The 18,410-nt window shown below is 41.1% G+C and overlaps 1 protein-coding gene and 1 long non-coding RNA gene across 4 annotated transcripts in view; one reads left to right on the forward strand and one right to left on the reverse strand.

Moving 5' to 3' along the window:
* LUZP2 (leucine zipper protein 2) overlaps nucleotides 1–18,410 on the forward strand; it is a 341,523-nt gene that overhangs the window by 258,233 nt on the left and 64,880 nt on the right. For all 3 annotated transcript variants that reach the window (XM_039533561.1, XM_039533560.1, XM_039533562.1), the window contains 2 exons: nucleotides 9,503–9,577; nucleotides 13,727–13,891. In XM_039533561.1, the coding sequence (XP_039389495.1) occupies nucleotides 9,503–9,577; nucleotides 13,727–13,891 (240 nt within the window). The remainder of the gene's footprint in view (nucleotides 1–9,502; nucleotides 9,578–13,726; nucleotides 13,892–18,410) is intronic.
* Nucleotides 1–18,410, reverse strand: part of LOC120402956 — a 106,188-nt gene that overhangs the window by 72,720 nt on the left and 15,058 nt on the right. The window lies entirely within an intron of this gene.

Raw genomic sequence — 18,410 nt, forward strand, 5'->3', positions numbered from 1 at the left:
TCATAGATTCATTATGATGATCTATTTTGACCTGTATAACAAAGTTTGGAAAACTTCCCTAAAATCATTCCCGGAGCAAATCTTTTAGAAAAACATTCAATCTTAATTTTAAAATGGTCAGTGATGGAGAATTCACCATGACCACTGGTAAACTGTCCCAGTGGTTAGTTACCCACACTGTTAAAAACTTACACCTTATATCCATTCTGAATTTGTCTAGCTTCAGCTTACAGGCATTGGATCATGTTATACTTTTTTCTGCTAGGTTGACGAGCTCATTATCAAATATTTGTTCCTCATGTAGGTACTTATAGACTGTAATCAAGTGACCCCTTTTCTCTTTGTTAAGGTAAACAGACTGAGTTCCTTGAGTCTATAACTCAATCCTTTAATCATTCTTGTGGCTCTTCTCTGAACCCTTATAATTGACAATTTTGCATTACTTTCAATTCTTAATCGTCCAGGAAATGTTCATGTCCAACAATTAAGACATCTCTGGTCAAATTATGGTTGCACAGAAGTTAGGGACAGGAGGGGAAGAGATTATAAAGGACTGCCTGTATGTCCTATGCAGAAGTCAGACATAATTTGTGTGCAACTGTAACAGGATGGTAGATTCCGGGGCTCCGCAAAGGGATACAGCATGCTTCTGATGAGTCATTTTGATGTCAGGTGCATGAAACCATGCATAGAGATAGAATTGCTGGGGTTTTGTTTTTGTTCTTGGGTGGGAACATTGTTTGTTTTTGTTTTGTTTTCTGCTGAGCCATGCTAGCAAAAGGATTTTATTAACTCAGACATGAGGATTTAGATCTCTCTCTGAAGCAGTGACAGCTAGGGATTAGGATGAGGAGATCCTGCAGGAGAAATCTCTGGGCTAGCCTTCCATGAGGAGGAAAGTGAAGGGGCTCTATTTGGAGTGTGGCTTGAATGTAGATTGCTTGTTAGAAGCTGGGTGAGCTGCTTTATAGTGAGATGCAATGTTCTGTGATCCAGAAGGTGATGTATACATGCCCTTTGTTCCATGCCTCCCCTGTGAAAAATTTAGATTTTGCAGGGAACAACATTAACACATCTGAAGACATTATGCCTGGTCTCCAAAAGCATAAAATATCTAGCTTCTGAGGATCATATGGTGTATCACCTTTATTACTTGCTGTATGGCTTTGAGAGAGAGAGAGAGCACTGACCCTTTAGACTTCAAAACGATATACAGCATGCAATAATTATAGATCTTTGTTAAACAATCAAAGCCATTGTGCCATGGAAAAGAAGGCATTGTTTGCATACTGTTTGACATATCACAGATTCCAAAAGACACAAAAATCCTCATTCTGATCCAGAGCCACTCTGGAGTTGTATCTAGGCAACATAGATCAGACTCCAGCCCAATAGCCATCTCTCTCTTTTTTCTATATCTATAGATATTTATGTAAATGCTGGCATTTTCTCTAAGGTAATTTGTGAAAAACAGGATGAATACATTGAGTTCGGTGGGAGTTTGGGAGTGGGAAGGGAATGCAGGACTCCTAAGTGGCTTTAAGTTCCTGCACTTAGAGTAAGTGCTCAAAATGCTCTCTCGGGGGATTCGATGCTATTATTTCATTTAATTTCTCCTCTATTAGGGCCTGATTCTTCAAGGTGCTGAATCCTATGAGAAGATCAGTACTCTGGACATTAATGAGGGCCCTCTGTGTCTCTCAGTATCATGCCCTTATAGTGGGCATAGTTAAAACTTTTCTTTTACCAGTGGGTAAGAGATCACCAATTCTAGCAGTATTCTTCACTATAATAATTATTGGGAAGAGCTGCTCAAACTGATTATTTATTTCTGGTAAAAAGAATGAAAAGCTTTTAAGCTGTGCTCATTCTCCATAGCATTTTAGAATATTTTTTTAATATAACCCACATTGAAATGGTTTTGCTCATTCTGGGTACCAATTGTGCTCTTTCCTTAGCCTCTCTTCGCTGTCTGGGTTATGTTAATTAACAACACTTTTTCAAAGGATTAGCTCAAAGTAGCAGCAAAATTGTACCATATGAGATGAAGTTTAACAGACAATTCCGAATTTTTTTGGAAAATAATTACTTTGGGCATTGTAAAATTACAGGGGGATGAAGAGGTGAGCTGAGATTTAATATCAGCTGCTGCTGAATCTACAATCTATTATATCAATAAAAATATTTTTAGTGCAAGGGCTTAATGTCAGTTTGTAGCAGCAGGATTGATACTACATTGGTCTATTGGTTCAATAGCCTGTGAAGTAAAATAATTTACGTGATAGACTCAGCCATTAAAGTAAATCAATCAACCCAAACTATTACTTTAAAAAATATATATCCAAGTAAATGTGTACTGCTTAGATAATAATTGCTACCTGCAAAATTATTTTTATGATTCATATTATCACTCCTTTTCAAGAATGCTATCTATACTCCATAGATTCAGAAGGTTTTACATAATATGAAGTAAAGTTATAGAAGAGCTAGTCATTGGAAATAACCTTGGATCAAGTAATCACAAATTGATTAAGTTTAAATGAAATGGAAAGATAACCAAAATCAGCTTGTTTTAAATGTACAGATTTTGGGAAATTAAGGGAATTAGTTAAAGTCAGATGGACTGAAGAGCTCAATGACTTAAATGTGGAGGAGGCTTGGAATGTCTTCAAAGCAACGACGCAAAAGCTATCTGAAATTTGCATCCCAAGTAAGGAAGAAAAATGTAGAGAGAAACTGCGAATCCAAATGGATGAATAACCACCTCAAAAAGGTAATTAGACATAAGCAGAGAGCCTATAGGGTCTACCAGAAAATAAAATTAAATCATGGAGGTTAGAAAATGTAGGAGTAAAATGAGAATTGCTAAAAGCCTATCTGAATTAGGTTTTGCCAAGGAAATTAAAATAGATAAAATATTTTTCAATTATAAATAAAAAAAGAATAGGAAGGATGAAGTTGAAATGCTATGCAATGTGGATGGAAAGGAGGTTAAAGATAATCTAGATATGGCCCAAAAACTAATGGATACTTTGCTTCTGTTTTCAGTAAGCCAGTTGGTGGCTGCCAGGTTTGTGGAGATGGCAGGTACAGATGGGTGAAGACAGAGATGGAACCCAAAATTCAAATAGACACTGCCCAGTGGAGACATGATCTGCGTTACTGTAGGTGAATTCTGCTTAGGGCAGGACAGCTGACCAGTCATTCTGGTGATCATTTGTAAAGTACTATAGATGTCATTCTAAATCCTGATTCATTCTCTCAGACTTGCCATCGGTCTATGGGTGATAGATGGAGGATGTGTAGGTGCAGATCCAAGCAGCAGCAAAGTTTTGTGCCAGAACCACAATACAAATTGCAGACCTCAGTCAAGTAGTCTGTCTGGGGAGCCCATGGAGATGGATAAAGTGTGTCACCAGCAGTCAAGACATCTCTTTAGTGATGGGCAGGTGTGCAAGGGGGGCAAAGTGGGGCATTTTGGTTAATTGATTAACCATGATGAGGATGATGGTGTATCCGTCAGACACAGGGAGCTGCTGCACTACAAAATCCAGGGTGATGGCTGCCCAAGGTTTTGCTGAGGCCTTTGCAGGTATTAGAGCTCCAAGGGGACTTGTGGGTAGCCACTTGGTCCGACTGCATACTTCCACTGCTCACATCCTAGGCCATCAGAAGTGGCTAATCAGGTAAAGGATCTTGAGGTGGCTGAAGTGGCTTGCTAGTGGGAAGTCCTGACTGAGTCTCAGGACCTCAAGTCAGGGGTACCCCGGTGGAATGTACAGATGACCCTTGACAACAGAGGAAATCATCTCATATTTGATGTTGCCTTGCTTCCTACCTCAAGTTCCTTGGGAGAGTGTTCCTACCCTGTTGCTAAGTGGATCAAAGACAGGAAGTATTGGGAAATGGTGGCATCCAGGAAATTGCAGGGTTTGAGGATGTGTGGTGGCTCTGTGCTTGAGGGGAGTTGGCTGGTAAGATACTCCCCTTTTCAGGACAAGGCTTCAGCAGCCTTGTTCTGGGCTCTAGGGTGACAGATGATGGTGACATTAAAACAGGTGAAGAACAGGGCCCAGCAGAGATGTCTTTGGTTTAGCACCTTAGACTTAGATGTACTGGTCTAGGATGTCATGGGATATTTCATAAACTGGAAAGTGGCAGGGGCATTTGTGAGACCGAATGACATTGCCAAGTATTCATAATGGCCATATCAGGTTTGAAAAAAGCTGTCTTCAATTCATCTCTGCTCTGATCCTTACCAGGTCGATAGCTCCACACAGGCTGAGCTTGGTGAATATATCAGCTGACCACACATGGTCCAACACCTCCAGGATGAATGTGAGGGGCTACCAGTTTCTGATGATTATTTGATTGAGGGCCCAATAATCCATGATAAATCCTGGATTCCATCTTTCCTTTTGATAAAAGGAAGAGGGGTCCTGGTAGGAGATGTTGATGGCCAAATAAACCTCTATCTCCAGATTCTTCTGGAGATAAGGAACACAGGGTGACCAGTTCTGGTTTTTATTACATAGATGTAGCATAGGGTATTTTGGCCTTAGGCTGTAGCTCAATCGGACAGTTATAGTCCTGGTGGGATGATAAGATGTCTGCATTTCTTCTCAAAGTTGCTGTACTTAGCAAGAAGAGCAGGAGTTGATCCTGGTGATGGTAGCACCTAGCCTACAGCCAGAGTCCAGAGATTTCCTGGCAGTGGCCCAGTCTCTGTCCAGGATCCACTGGGCAATATACATAGGCAGACTTGAAGACAGAATTCAGAGCAGAAACTGATTTTGCGTTCCTACTGCAGACATGCAGGTCATAGATTGCCAGCCAAAAGACTTCAATGATTATGGGGAAGTGTGGTGAATGGATTGCATGAAACCTTACAATTCTTCAGTGATTCTGGATAACAACTTGCAAAGACACAATCTCCTGTGTCATTGGGTCCAAGGACAGGAGCGAGTCATCTACAGTCTCCCAGATCAGGGGTTTGGATTTGGCTGCACTGTGATACCCAAGGCAAGTGTGGCATTGGTGTCCATGAAGTTGTTCACTGTCCTGGTTTCACAAGTACCCGTTCTGGGAGAAACTCATTGAGGTGAACCTGGGTTGTGGAAACAAACCTGAACTTGAAGGTGTAACAAGGACTTGCCATTCCTTCAGCATGCTTCAGTAAGGGGATGAATGGCTCATGGCCCACCAAGACTGGCTCCCTTTGCTGTGTCTGGGCTCAGTGATTTCACAAATTTTGCTGGACTGTGGCCCATGATGGGCAGCCAAAAAGTGCAGTGCAAAAAGTGCGGGTTCCCCGCAGTAGAAACAAACTGTGGTTGCAAGAGCAGTCTCTTTCCTTGGAGTCATATGGATGTGGGCTGCACTGAGTTGCATGGGCACTGGGCTGGGGACTGTTACCAACGAGTATTGGCAGGGATATGGCACAAACCCCTTCCTTTCTGTGCATCGCTCAAGCAGTTTGTCACTGAGTACAGCAAGGTCAGCAAAGGCATCCAAGTGGGTCAGGGTTCCCATGTAAGCCAGTACATCTTTGACTTCCTTGTATATTCCCCATTGAAGCTGGTAGAACTGGGCCACCTTGTTTTACCTGGTGTCAGAGATTATTTGTCTTAGGTGGGTGACATAGGAGGTGACCAACCCCTGCTCCTGTTGGAGTTTTTGCAGGGTTGCTCTGGCTGAGCGAGTACAGTGGAGGTCACTGAAAATGCCAAAAAAAAAGAAAAAAGAAAAGAAAAATGCTGAAGGAAGGTAGAATCGTAGAATCATAGAGCCATAGAAGATTAGAGTTGGAAGAGACCTCAGGAGGTCATCTAGTCCAAACCCCTACTCAAAGCAGGACTAACCCCAACTAAATCATCCCAGCCAGGGCTTTGTCAAGCTGGTCCGTAAACACCTCTAAAGAAGGAGATTCCACCACCTCCCTAGGTAACCCATTCCAGCGCTTCACCACCTTCCTAGTGAAATAGTTTCTCCTAATATCCAACCTAGACACCCCCACACACTGCAACTTGAGACCATTGAGAGCAGCCTATCTTCATCCTCTTTGGAACCCCCCTTCAAATAGTTGAAGGCTGCTATCAAATCCTCCCTCGCACTTCTCTTCTTCAGACTAAATAAGCCCAGTTTCTTCAGCCTCTCCTCATAAGTCATTTGCCCCCTCCCCCTAATCATTTTCATTGCCCTCCACTGGACTCTCTCCAATATGTCCACATACTTTCTGTAGTGGGGGGGAACAAAACTGGATTCAATACTCCAGATATGGCCTCACCAGTGCCGAATAGAGGGGAAAAATCACTTCCCTCGATCTGCTGGCAATGCTCCTACTAATGCAGCCCAATATGCCATTAGCCTTCTTGGCAATATATCCAGCTTCTCCTCCAGTGTAATCCCCAGGTCCTTTTCTGCAGAACTGCCACTTAGCCAGTCGGTCCCCAGCCTGTAGCGGTGCATGGGATTTTTCCGTCCTAAGTGTAGGACTCTGTACTTGTCCTTGTTGAACCTCATCAGATTTCTTTTAGCCCAATCCTCTAATTTGTCTAGGTTTCTCTGGACCCTATCCCTACCCTCCAGTGTATCTACCTCTCCCCCCAGCTTAGTGTCATCTGCAAACCTGCTGAGGGTTCAAGCCATCCTATCATCCAGATCATTAGTGAAGATGTTGAACAAAACTGGCCCCAGGACAGACATCTGGGTCACTCCGCTTGATACTGGCTGCCAACTAGGTGTCTCAGTTCATCAACACTGGGCTTCCTTGTTCTAGCAGGGATGTGGCCCAGTCTAGCAGCTCTTCTGTTAGGTGGCTAATTACAAATCCTACCTTAGCTTGATCAATGGGATAGGGCATGGAGCAGTGGAGGAACTGCAAATAACATTGATTAAGAATCCCCATGAATTGTTGGTCTCTGCTGAAGTGTTCATGGAGGCGAACTGTCAGCCCCATTTGGAAAATTGCAAAAAAAATTTCATTTATTTTTCAAAACAAGATTTTGTTTGAAAATGTTTAATAAAAAAGGATATATTTCAGCGATGTGGATAATTTTTATACAATATTTTAATGTCTAAAAAATCACAATTTTTCTATGAAAACCTTTTTCATTCAGAAAACTTTTAACCAGTTCTATAGAAAATAGTACCTACTATATCTGAGAGCTGCACATCATCGGGATTACATAGTCCAGAGCTAATATCAGTATTGTCTTTGTCTGATTTCCGCCCCCTGCCCCTCCCTCGCAACATGTATGGAGGTCCTCATTGTCCACATAATGTCCTCCTGTGCCCAACACACAGCCATTGCAAGTGCTTCTCCAAATTCATCCATCAGGCAGTTTAGCACTTCCAGCTAGGGTGTGATTCCCAGTTCAAGGAGACATACCTGCAGCAGCTCTAATCAAGCTAACATTCTAAAAATATAGAGTATAGTCACAGTGGCATTTGGATGGGCTACTCGCCCTGAGTCTGTACCTAGGGTCCTGCATGGGTATATACTCAAGGCTGCTAGCCTGTGTCACAGCTACATTCTATTTTTAGCATGGAAACTTGATGAAAGCTTGCACCGGTATGTCTCTCTGCGCTGGGAATCATATACCCTAGCTTGAAATATAGACATATCCCTAGATCATGCTAACATGGCTGCCAGGAATATCCAATACATGTCAACCTAATCTCCTTTTGGCCACATGAGCAATTCAGGCCTCCCTCCCCCCCCCATCAAATGGCAGGCACCCAGATGGATGATAACACGCAGGGGTAGGGCTTGGGTTCTTTTGCTTAAGCTCCTGTTGCTGCTTGTTATTCTTCTTCGTCATATTTATTTCTGTCGTGTTAGTGCCTAGGAGCCTCAGTCATGGACCAGGGCATCATTGTGCTAGGCACTATACAAACAGAACAGAAAGAGCCCACAAGAGTCATACCTGGTTTCAAGAGCCCTCCAACTGCAGTCCTTGCCAGTGTAATGAGTCACTGTCTACTTGTGAGCCGATGTACAATGTTGTGTCTCAGAATCCAAGACAAGAGAGAGGGGCTCATCAGTCCTGTCCCATTGTGCCTACCTAACAAATCATAAGAGTTCAGATATGAACAAGTGCCTTTTCTTCACATCAGCAGCAGAATGGAGTGCCATGACTCTGATTGTCATGACTTTTGTTAGTTTGTCAGACATTTAAAACTATATATTTAATATAACTCTTAGTTTTTAATTCTGTACATGAGGACATTCAGTTAATTTTCCATTGTTCAACCACCTACAGCATAGCCAAAGTCTACCAAATAATAAAATAGGAAAATGTCACATATCTACTTCCCACCCTGCTAAAGATCTTGTAAGTCAGACATCTGGACTGTGGTATCTCTGGGAAAAATTAGCAATATGTTTTAGCAATTGATTGTTTGATTAAACATTTACAAAGTCTAAAATGTGGTGTCCTTTGACTGATGAGTTAGAACCTTGCAGATCTATTCATATGCAAAAAATGCACAATGCCTCGTTACAGTTTCAGATGGAAAAGACAGCCATCTGGTCCCATATCCTTTCCTCCCTTCTCCTTCATAAACATTGAAAATAACTACAAAGCTATTTATATTTGCAAGTAAAACAAAACCAAAAAAACACATCTCTTTAGTTACATAGTAGGTGCTGTTACATTATAGGTGTCACAGCCATAAGAACCTAGGGACTCTTAACTCCTTAAAAGTTAAATTCCCTACTAGAATTTTCTTTCTCTGGAGGAAAAATTCTATTGAATTATACTGAGTTCCTGGGGAGCGGAAATCACTCCCTGCTGTTAATTAAGGAAACTCAGGTAGACTATTGTAAATGTAAGCCAGTGGAATGACTCTGCACACACTCAACATTTGTCTAAATCACCAAGGTCTCTTCCTTGAGAAAACTCCTCCAGTGTGGAGTCTAGCCTGGGCCCCTGGATTTGGACTCTACACTGTCTCAAAAACAGCCACCCCTATACCCCTTCCTTTCACTGCCATACACAAGAGGAGGGAGAACCAGAGTTGGAGTTAACTCCATGTTTACCAGGGAGTAGGCCCTGCAGCCTGCCACAGTATGTATGTATGGCTGTTTGTGCGTGTGTATGTGTAGTCTAATTTCCAGTTTAGTAGAGAGAGTCTGAATGGTTAGGAATACAAGACTAGCCAAGGAACAAAAACTATACTAACACTTTAATTTGTACAAAAGGTACTCTATATTGGGGTTTCTAAATTCTTCAGAACATATGGAAACTTTTCTTACTGCACTGAAGTTAAAGACTAAACTTCCATTGACATAAACAGGGTAGGATTGGGCCCAGTTCTCACATAAAAAGCCACATTTTCTCAGTAAAAATATCCCATGGGGCTTGGTCATCTGGCAAGTAATTTTGACTTTAATCTGCAAAGTTAACCCCTTTCCTCTCTCACAGGCATAGCACACAAAATTACTGGGGAAATGATTGTATTGTAAATTACATCAACTGCTTTTTTTTTATTCCCACAGGCACAACAGCTAACAGATCTGGAGCAAAAGCTAGCAATTGCAAAAGATAAGCTGGAAAAAGCCGCCCTTGACAAAGTAAGAATTTATCTGGGTGCTATAAACGTGTTTAGCTCTATTAGCTATGGACACTTCAGTGTAACTTGCCAAAGAAATACAAATTAAGGCATCAGTTCAGCAAAGACTTACACATGCATTTAATGTACTAGGAATATCAAGTCGAATTCAAAGGTTACCTGCAACAAAGAGATGTTGATACTTGATCAACTTTTGGGCTAGATTTTAGCATTTAGCCACAGTCCCTAGCATGATGTAGTGCAGATGTATATAACCCCATGGGAATGATTGAGCCACAGTCCATCTCTCACCTGGCAGTGTAGAGGAAATGTGCAATCTCAAGGGATAGCTTAGCTTGTACGGCATTCTTCCCTAAGGGCACCCAGCCAGCTCTGCAGGCCAGTTATTGGGTGTGGAGTATTGCACAATGGATTTGGCTCACCCAGCTGCTTTTGGGGTGTGTGGAGGAACAGTCGTTGATCTCCCACAAGTGTGGAACTGTGATTGTCCCTGGACTTTCAGTGAGGTGGGCTTGAAGGGTCACTGAACCCTTCCCAAACTCCATTTGCATGTTCACAAAGGTCAGGTACAGTCTTACACTTTGTGAGTAATAGACCTAGTTAGAACTAGTCAAATTTTTGCCGCTGAATGTTTTTCCATTGAAAAATGCTGATTCAACAAAATTGAGATGCTCTATTGGACATTAGAATACAGTTAGAATTCTAATTGAGCAAACCAAGCACCAATTAGCTAAATTGTTGGAATAAAAATTACAAATGATTGGATGCTCACTAAGCAAATCAAGAACCAATTACCTGTATATAATGTATAAAAGTTGAGTTGATCAAGGTGAAACAAAATGAATGAAATATTTTTGACCTTATTGTAAGAAAACATTTCAGTAACATCAAAATGAAATGTCACTTCTTTTTTTTTTCAAAATAAAATTTTAATTTATTGTTCCAATTCAGAACAAAAATAAATAAATTTCAGAATTTCCTGTGGAACAGGAATTTGGGGGTCTGATCAGCTCTAATTTTCACCAGTTGCTCTTCTTGTTTTGATATGGTAACTAATGTGATGACCACTCTGCATTCTCTCTCAAAGAATTAATCTAAGCTCTTATACCGTGGGGGGTGAGGGCAGGGGCGGCTCTAGGCACCAGCGGGCAGCCGCCCGCAGGCGCGGCGCTGGGGGAGGCGCGGCTTTTGGCGGTGGAGAGCGCCGGCGCATGCCTGCGGCACACGAGCCGGGGACGAGGACGGGCGCCCCTGCGCATGCATGCGCGCGCCTGCGTCTGTCTTCTCCCTCTCCGCTGAGCTCCCTCAGGCATGACGCGCGCAGGGGCAGGTCCCCCCCCCTCCCCCAGATGCCGGGGGGGCGAAGGAGACGACGCGGGCGGGGGGAGGAAGGCGCGCCGCTCGCGCCTGCTTAGGGGCAGTGGGTGAGGGGGAGGTAGAAGATGGAGAGAAATGGAGTGTATGAAATAGAAAAAATAGATACTACTATTATACAATACTAAGCATAATTCTAAAGTATTTTTATTAAATGTGTTTTATTTGAAAATCTTTGTGTTTCTGTGATTTCAACTTATTCTCCTTCCACTGAGCTAGAAGGCTTTTTTCTTCATCAAATTAATGCCTCAATGTACTGATCTCACAATGTCAGCACAGTGTCTGGAGGATAGGAAAGATGATAGAAGAATGTACAGTTTGGGAAATATAGCTACTTTGGAAATAGATGGCATTGTATAGCTGCTATATAGCATATTTTGAACCACAGATACTTCAAATGTCAGCCAACACCTGAAGTTGGATCCAGATTGTTGGCTCCAATTATATTCCCTTGTGCCACTCTGAAGGTATAAAGGAAGCTTGAAACTGACCTAGCTGGCCAAAGGGTGATTCCCTGCCTATGCTTTATGTAACTGCCCCTCAGAAACCCAGTGCAGGAGATATATTTTGTAGAAGGAGAAAGGCTGGAGTGTGTTCAGAGCCATCACAGTCATCTATAAGAGGAGTCCTGGGGCTTTTCAGATTTATGAGTTGGCCTCCAGCAGCCCTGGGGATCAGGTGAGTACAAAAATCATATTAAAGCAATTCTCTTTCTTTCCTCTCGCCTGCCCCATGTCAGGCCCTGCGCTGTGAAAAGCTCAACCAGACTCAAAGATCAGGCCTATATTCTTTAATGAGCCCTTAAACTCAGGCAAAATGTTTTCCTCTTGGATGATTTTTATTTACTTACTCTGGCAAGCCTACACAATCACTGCACTGAGTTACAGATGTTTTCCCCACAGTAAGGACACAGGAAAACTATTCTGTTTTGTCCTTTTTTTGGCTTTTAATCTTCTGTCCATCTCTTGTTTCTGTGATTATCCTCTTTCTGATATGAATAGGGCTTTTGCAATAATGCTTCATCACGCCCTGGGGAGTTTTCATACTGGTGGTTTTTTTTCTTGAATAAAACCCAAGTTGTGTTCTCCTGGGTACCAAACAAGTTCGTTTATGTGATTTATCTCTAGGTTCTAATTTGGTGGAAGCAAGATCATTTCTATTCTTCTCTAATAGATAACACATCATAGTTATCAGGACATAAAAAAATGGGGAAAAAAATCTCAGAATGTTTGTTATTGGTTACTTGGTTTAGCAGTGCTAAAGGCATGCCGAATAGCACTAGATATAAGCAGCTAAATTACTTCAGATACACCTGTAATGTAATGTGGCTCATTCTCTCTATTGTACATGTTACTGTATGTTTGGAACTATCTATCTAAGGTACTTATCTGGCCTCATTATCATAGTATCTGAGTACCTCATAATCCTTAGTGTATTTATCCTCACAACACTCCTTTGAGGAAGGGAAGTTCTATTAACCCCATTTTACATGGAGGGAACTGAGGCACAGAGAGGCTGTGACTTGCCCAAGGAAGCCTTTGGGAGAGCAGGGAACTGAACCTAGAACTCCCAAGTTCCAGGCTAGAGCCCTAACCATTGGGAAATCCTTCCTCTCTATGCTTACAGCATATCAGTTGGACAGTCTCATTAGTCCATAAGAGAGTGGTCTGCATCCCTTTTTATAAGACTGTTAAACAGCTCCTCTGGAGCATCGTGCCACTCATCCAGGATACTCAGTATTTCTATCCAAATGGGTTATTTAACTGTCTTTATTAAAAAGAACTCTCAGGATCCAAGAATTGTGAATGGTAAAATGAGCTGCTGTTCTCACAATATGTAGGAGGCACTCCCTATAATTATACCATAACTCCCGGTATAATTATAGGAAGTGCCTCCTACATATTTTGAGAACAACCACACATTTTACTATTCATAATTCCTGGATCCTGAGTGTTTTTTGTTTTGATCGGGACCATGGTAATTTTAAAATTTCCCAATCCAAACCAAACTATGGATATATTATTAACTATGTGACAGCATACACCTCTACCTTGATATAACGCTGTCCTTGGGAGCCAAAAAATCTTACCGCATTATAGGTGAAACCGCATTATATCGAACTTGATTTGATCCGCTGGAGTGCGGAACTTGATTTGATCCACTGGATTTGATCCCCCTTCCCTCTCCTCCCCCCCCCCCCCACCGGAGCACTGCTTTACCACATTATATCCGAATTCATGTTATATCGGATGGCATTATATCGGGGTAGAGGTGTAATTGCATATGAGAGAGAGAATCTTTCTGCCACAATAAATACACTTGTGCAGAAATACTGAGGATCCTGAATGAGTTACACAATACTAGATACCCACATGTATGTGTGTGTTTGTATGAAACACACAAATGAACATCTGTTTCTCTCCAGCAAACTTAAAAACAAAGGCTGTTACAGCCCTGATGTTTGGTAGATTACACCTTAGTTCCTTTCAATATAAGTGGTCTTTACCAGGATGTCTTATTTAAGTGCAATTTTAAAGTTCCATGAGAATGGAAGGGAGTTTACTGTGACTTTCACAGTCTGTTTGATGTGCAGTGTATATACTGTAATCCATGGGGCAATTATGTAAAGGGTGAGTTAAATTGCTTTAATTTCCTGTTTTAATAAGAGAGATTCCTACAGCTGTTGCCAAGTGTTTGGTTCATAGCAGAAAGAAAACAAGCTACACTGTTCACTATAGCCTATCTTTAAGAGCTGATGACTTCTCATTTTCCCCAGGAGTCACAGCTGAAAGCTCTGAAGGAGACTGTACAACTCTGCCTGTCTTCTGTTCTGCACAATCAACCACCCACTACGAATATAATCCCTTCAAAACCAACTGAGAAGCTGACATCCCAAGTTACAAATGACTCAAAAGTTCCATTTCAAGTGACAAACACCAAGGTACAATTCCCCCCCTATTTATTTTTTTAAAAACAGTTTTGAGAGTTTGTCCTGTAAGACCATCAAAGTGGAACTAAGGAGGATTTTAAATTCATTGAAAGATCAGGATGAATTTGAAAATAATTCTAAGCCTATTTCTGATGTCACTAATGTTACTTTTAAAAAGTTGGAAAACAGCTACTTGTCGGTGAACAAAATTCTATCTCTGCTGTTAAATGGAACCTGTTTTTTAGGAAGGTGGGCTTGTGAATACAATAATGGATTACATTAATTCATATTGGTTTTATAATTAATTGCCAGGCACTGAAAATTGTGTTTGATGTTCTATAGGCCTAAATGGCAAGAAAATTTCTGCCCACCATGTCTTCCAGTATAGATGATACATTTAGAAACACAAGATGCAGTGGGAGGCCCAAAAGAAGGGAATCTCTCTTTATTTGTTTTTCTCGGTTTGCTGATTGATTACATTTGGGGGCCATGCAGAAGAGGTGGCTCTTTATGAGTGATCTCAATGAAAGCACACTGGGCTTGGGAGAATGTGCGAAGCATATAAGTGCTGCATGGAAGAAGGCATGAATGGAATTAAAAATGAGACAACTGGATCTAGTGGGCTTGAGCTTGGATTTAGATCTGGAAAAACATGGGTTCAAACCCTGTCTTGGATATTGATTCTACTCAGTGCCTGTGTTTTCTACAGGGTCCAATCTCAGGCAACCTATGAGCACACCTATCAGATCAGGTCAGCAGGAAAGATAAGTGGGAAATATCTAATTTGAAGGTCTTGTCAGGGTATGGGTCTCAATTAGGCACTTGTCGCCAGGATTTAGGCAGCTGCTTACATGCCAAACAGTGGAAATGCAGGCACCTAGCAGACTTTGTTGGTGGAAACTTAGGTGCCTAGGGAATTTAGGTATCTACGGAGTTAGGCAGCAGCTGTGTGTGTGTATGGGGAGGTGAATATCTAAATTTTAGACTTAGCAGTTAGGCAAATACCATTGTGGATCTAGCCCCTAATCTTTGCAGAGTGTAAAGATTTTACTATGATCAATAATAACAGTGAAAAACAATTATCTTAATTTATTTTCATATTTTGCCGTCATATCCAATTGTGTAAATCTAGGAAAAACTATTGGTTTCAATAGAGTTATTTGAGATTTACAAAGAAATAACTGAGATTACATATAGTGTGCCCCTTTCATTCCAAAGGATCACAAAATACTATATGCAGTTTAGGAAAGTAATCACTTCACCCACTGTAAAATGCAGCCATGTGTAAGGTGGGACATGGCCGCTGTATACGTGCATAATCAGGTCAGAATTTTAAACCAGGAATTAGTGAATCTTTGTGTCCAATTAAAACTGTAGAGTAATTTCAGTAGGCAGAATATAATTATCCAATTAGAAATCTGATGAGGACATGGAGTCTCACATAGCTATTCATGCAAAAAGTGCTGTGGAATCCTTAACAAGCATGCGTGGTCAGAACCTTCTCATGCAAAAGAACAGCATCTCCAGGAACAAACATTGTGCCTTTTAATAACACCATAGGATTACTGTTTCAGTGCTAATTTAGAAGAAAGAAAACTCCGTACTCTGCTTCCTGCAATATCCTGGAGGTCATACAAACCATGCCCCACCGTGCTTAGTTTGTGAGATCTTAGGAGAACCCCTTCCTGAAATCCTATGTCTGCAGGATTCTTTGTTTTTACTGTACCAGTAGAAGTTTTATATATCTGCTTTGCTTCACCAATTGCTATTCTGCCATCATGCAAGAACAATAATGCTTAGTAATAAGGGTCAAAAGGCCACTGTGCATCTGGCTAATTTAGGTGTAGTGTCACAGACTACAGACTGATGCTGTCCAGCTCTCATTGGCTTTACAGACGTGACTGCAGTACAGATTTTGAGGGAGTGGGAATAAAAGCAGTGTAAAATGGAGTGAAGATTTTTTAAGTTCTGGGTTCTGAAAAAAGAAACATATATCTGATTTTCTCTGTATTCTTGTAAAATGTTGTATTTGTTGCCTATTACTATATATAAAACTTAGTTATGTCAGTATTTCCATGGTAATACTGTCAACAAACCTGAACAGATAGGCTTCTGTACATCTGTCCACAGGCATATGTTTGAATAAGGAAAGCAGTATTGCCTCTTCCTTAGTCATTGTTCACATTTCTCTGTACTTGGCACATGCTGTGAAAATGTCTGGGAAAATAATGGGTCTCAGTCTTGCTGTTCAACCCATTGACAAGCCATTATTATAAATCTGTGCATTATCTGTGATTATAAAATCACTGAAATCTGCTACTGTGAAATAGGTTGTCAAAGAATCATAGCCTAGGCCAGAATTATGCTCTCTGTACCTGAATTATATTATGCAAGACTTTTCATAATGCCCTCCATTGTTATGTATGTAGTCCTTGACTTTGTCTTCCTATTACAAGCTAACTCGCCCAAGCTATACATGTGTGCGTTTTTCCTTTCCTTGATGCTCTCACACACATTTTCGTACTGTAGGCTATTTAATTGTGTGTGTGTGTGTATGTGTGTGTACATTTTTTAATATAAAGATAGTGACCCTCAGTGAAAAAATGTTCATGAATCCTGTCACTTTTGATAAGTGTCAGTTTAACCTTCAGGGGAAAATGTGACACTTTGCCTGGTAAATACCTTAACTTCAAAGGATTACTCATCCTGCTTGAAAAATTGCTTTTTAAAAATGTCAAATTTACATACCACTTGCAAATTAAAATTTATATTGTGTGGTCTGTACCACTCAGGGATCATAGTCACTGGAATTGGTGTTAGTTCCTATTAGAGAGTATGAATGAGTAGATTGTACACTTGATCAATGGCTGACCATTACAATATTATAGGATGGTTTTGGCACCTCACCTCCTAGTGTTTTGAGAATCAAAAGGCAGAAAGCAGGGGAAGGAGGAGGATGTAGCAAGATGATTGCTTCTCTTGCCACTAGCCAACAGGAAGAATTGAATATCTTAATTGTTATCCACAGTTTTGGTCTGTGTAGAGGTTGTTGATACAAGAACATTTATCTTAATAAAAATTAAAAGCTGTGGAGTTGGATAGCTCAGAAGCTTGGAGTATTGGTCAGTAAAGAAATTCTCACAGTTAGGTCATGAAAATGATTCAAATCCAGTGACTGAAAACATTACAATGTAAATTCCATTTGGTGTCATATGTTAAATGAGTTGGTGATCTTGAATCCAATTTTTAATGGACAAGACAGAGTTCATATACCAGAAATTACTCTACTCTACCAGTAATTCACATCCTTATTGCCACTCTAAGAGAAGATAAAAATTAAATAGTCACTTTTCTTCCCACTTACTGAACTGGACACTCAAAACCAGAATGGGAGATAAGTAGGCAGCACAGTGTGTAGAAGCTTGCACTGCCATTTCTGCCTCTTCCTGGGATAACAAGAGGACAGGAATATTAATCCAGCATTTCTATTGCCAGGGTTGCTATTACCATATTTCCTCCGGCTCTAAAATTCATTTACTTAAAAACCAGCACCAAAAAAGTAATGGATAAAATTGGGAGAACAAGAAGAAACACAGGTTGATTGAATTTATTTTTCTTCATAAAGGACAACTGGAAGAAAACACATTGTCTTCCCTAAATCAATATATTTTCTGATCAGAGAGGCTTGTACTGTAAATAACACTTCCAATACTAATGTATGTAAGTGGTTAGGGCATGTACCACTATAAATAAACAACCTAAGGAACAGTCCGTAGGTACAAGACAGTCTCATCTAGAGATCCTGTCACTAAGCCTGAGCTGTGAGAGTTCTCAAATTCTGGAACAGAGCTCTGCTGTCCTACAGCAATTCTTAGTTGATGTATGGTCTCTAAGGGGCCATAGCTAGCTGTCATAAGTCATGGTATCCCCTACAACATCCAAGACCTGCTTAAATCAAAAAGCAAAGAAAGTCTGTACCTCCAGGGCCAGAGTCATGGAGGAGACATCTGCGAGATGTACCCCAAGATTATATTTCAAGGAATGTACTGCCTGGCAAAGAAAGTCCTTCTGCCCTGGTGGATGTCCTGTGATCTGAGAACTTGCAACAAATTAGGGATTTGAAATCCCTGAGAGTTTCATGCTTAAAGGAGGAAACACTAATCCTTCCAATGCTACAGGACAACTTGGAGAAAACACCACACAGGGACACTAAGCTTCCTAGCCTTAATTTAGGAAAATCCAGATTGGGCTAGCATGTGGCTCATTTTTCTCTAGTAACATACAGTATTACCAACACTGGTAGTATTATCACAAGCATTACGATTTTGTCAGGAATTTTGCTTGTAGTTTCCCCTTTCGGCCCCTAGAGAAGCTCTGGTTTCTACCTGCAGTACTGGAATTGAGAGTTGAGCAGCTGTGGCACTCAGATGGGAATGCATAGGCCTGGGGGAGTGGAGGCAGTGGGCACCTGCCAGGGAACAGTGGAATCCTGAATAACAATGAGAAGGAGTTGGGGACCACGTGCACAGAG

The sequence above is a fragment of the Mauremys reevesii genome, linkage group 4, assembly GCF_016161935.1.
Source record: "Mauremys reevesii isolate NIE-2019 linkage group 4, ASM1616193v1, whole genome shotgun sequence".
NCBI classification, from domain to species: domain Eukaryota; kingdom Metazoa; phylum Chordata; order Testudines; family Geoemydidae; genus Mauremys; species Mauremys reevesii.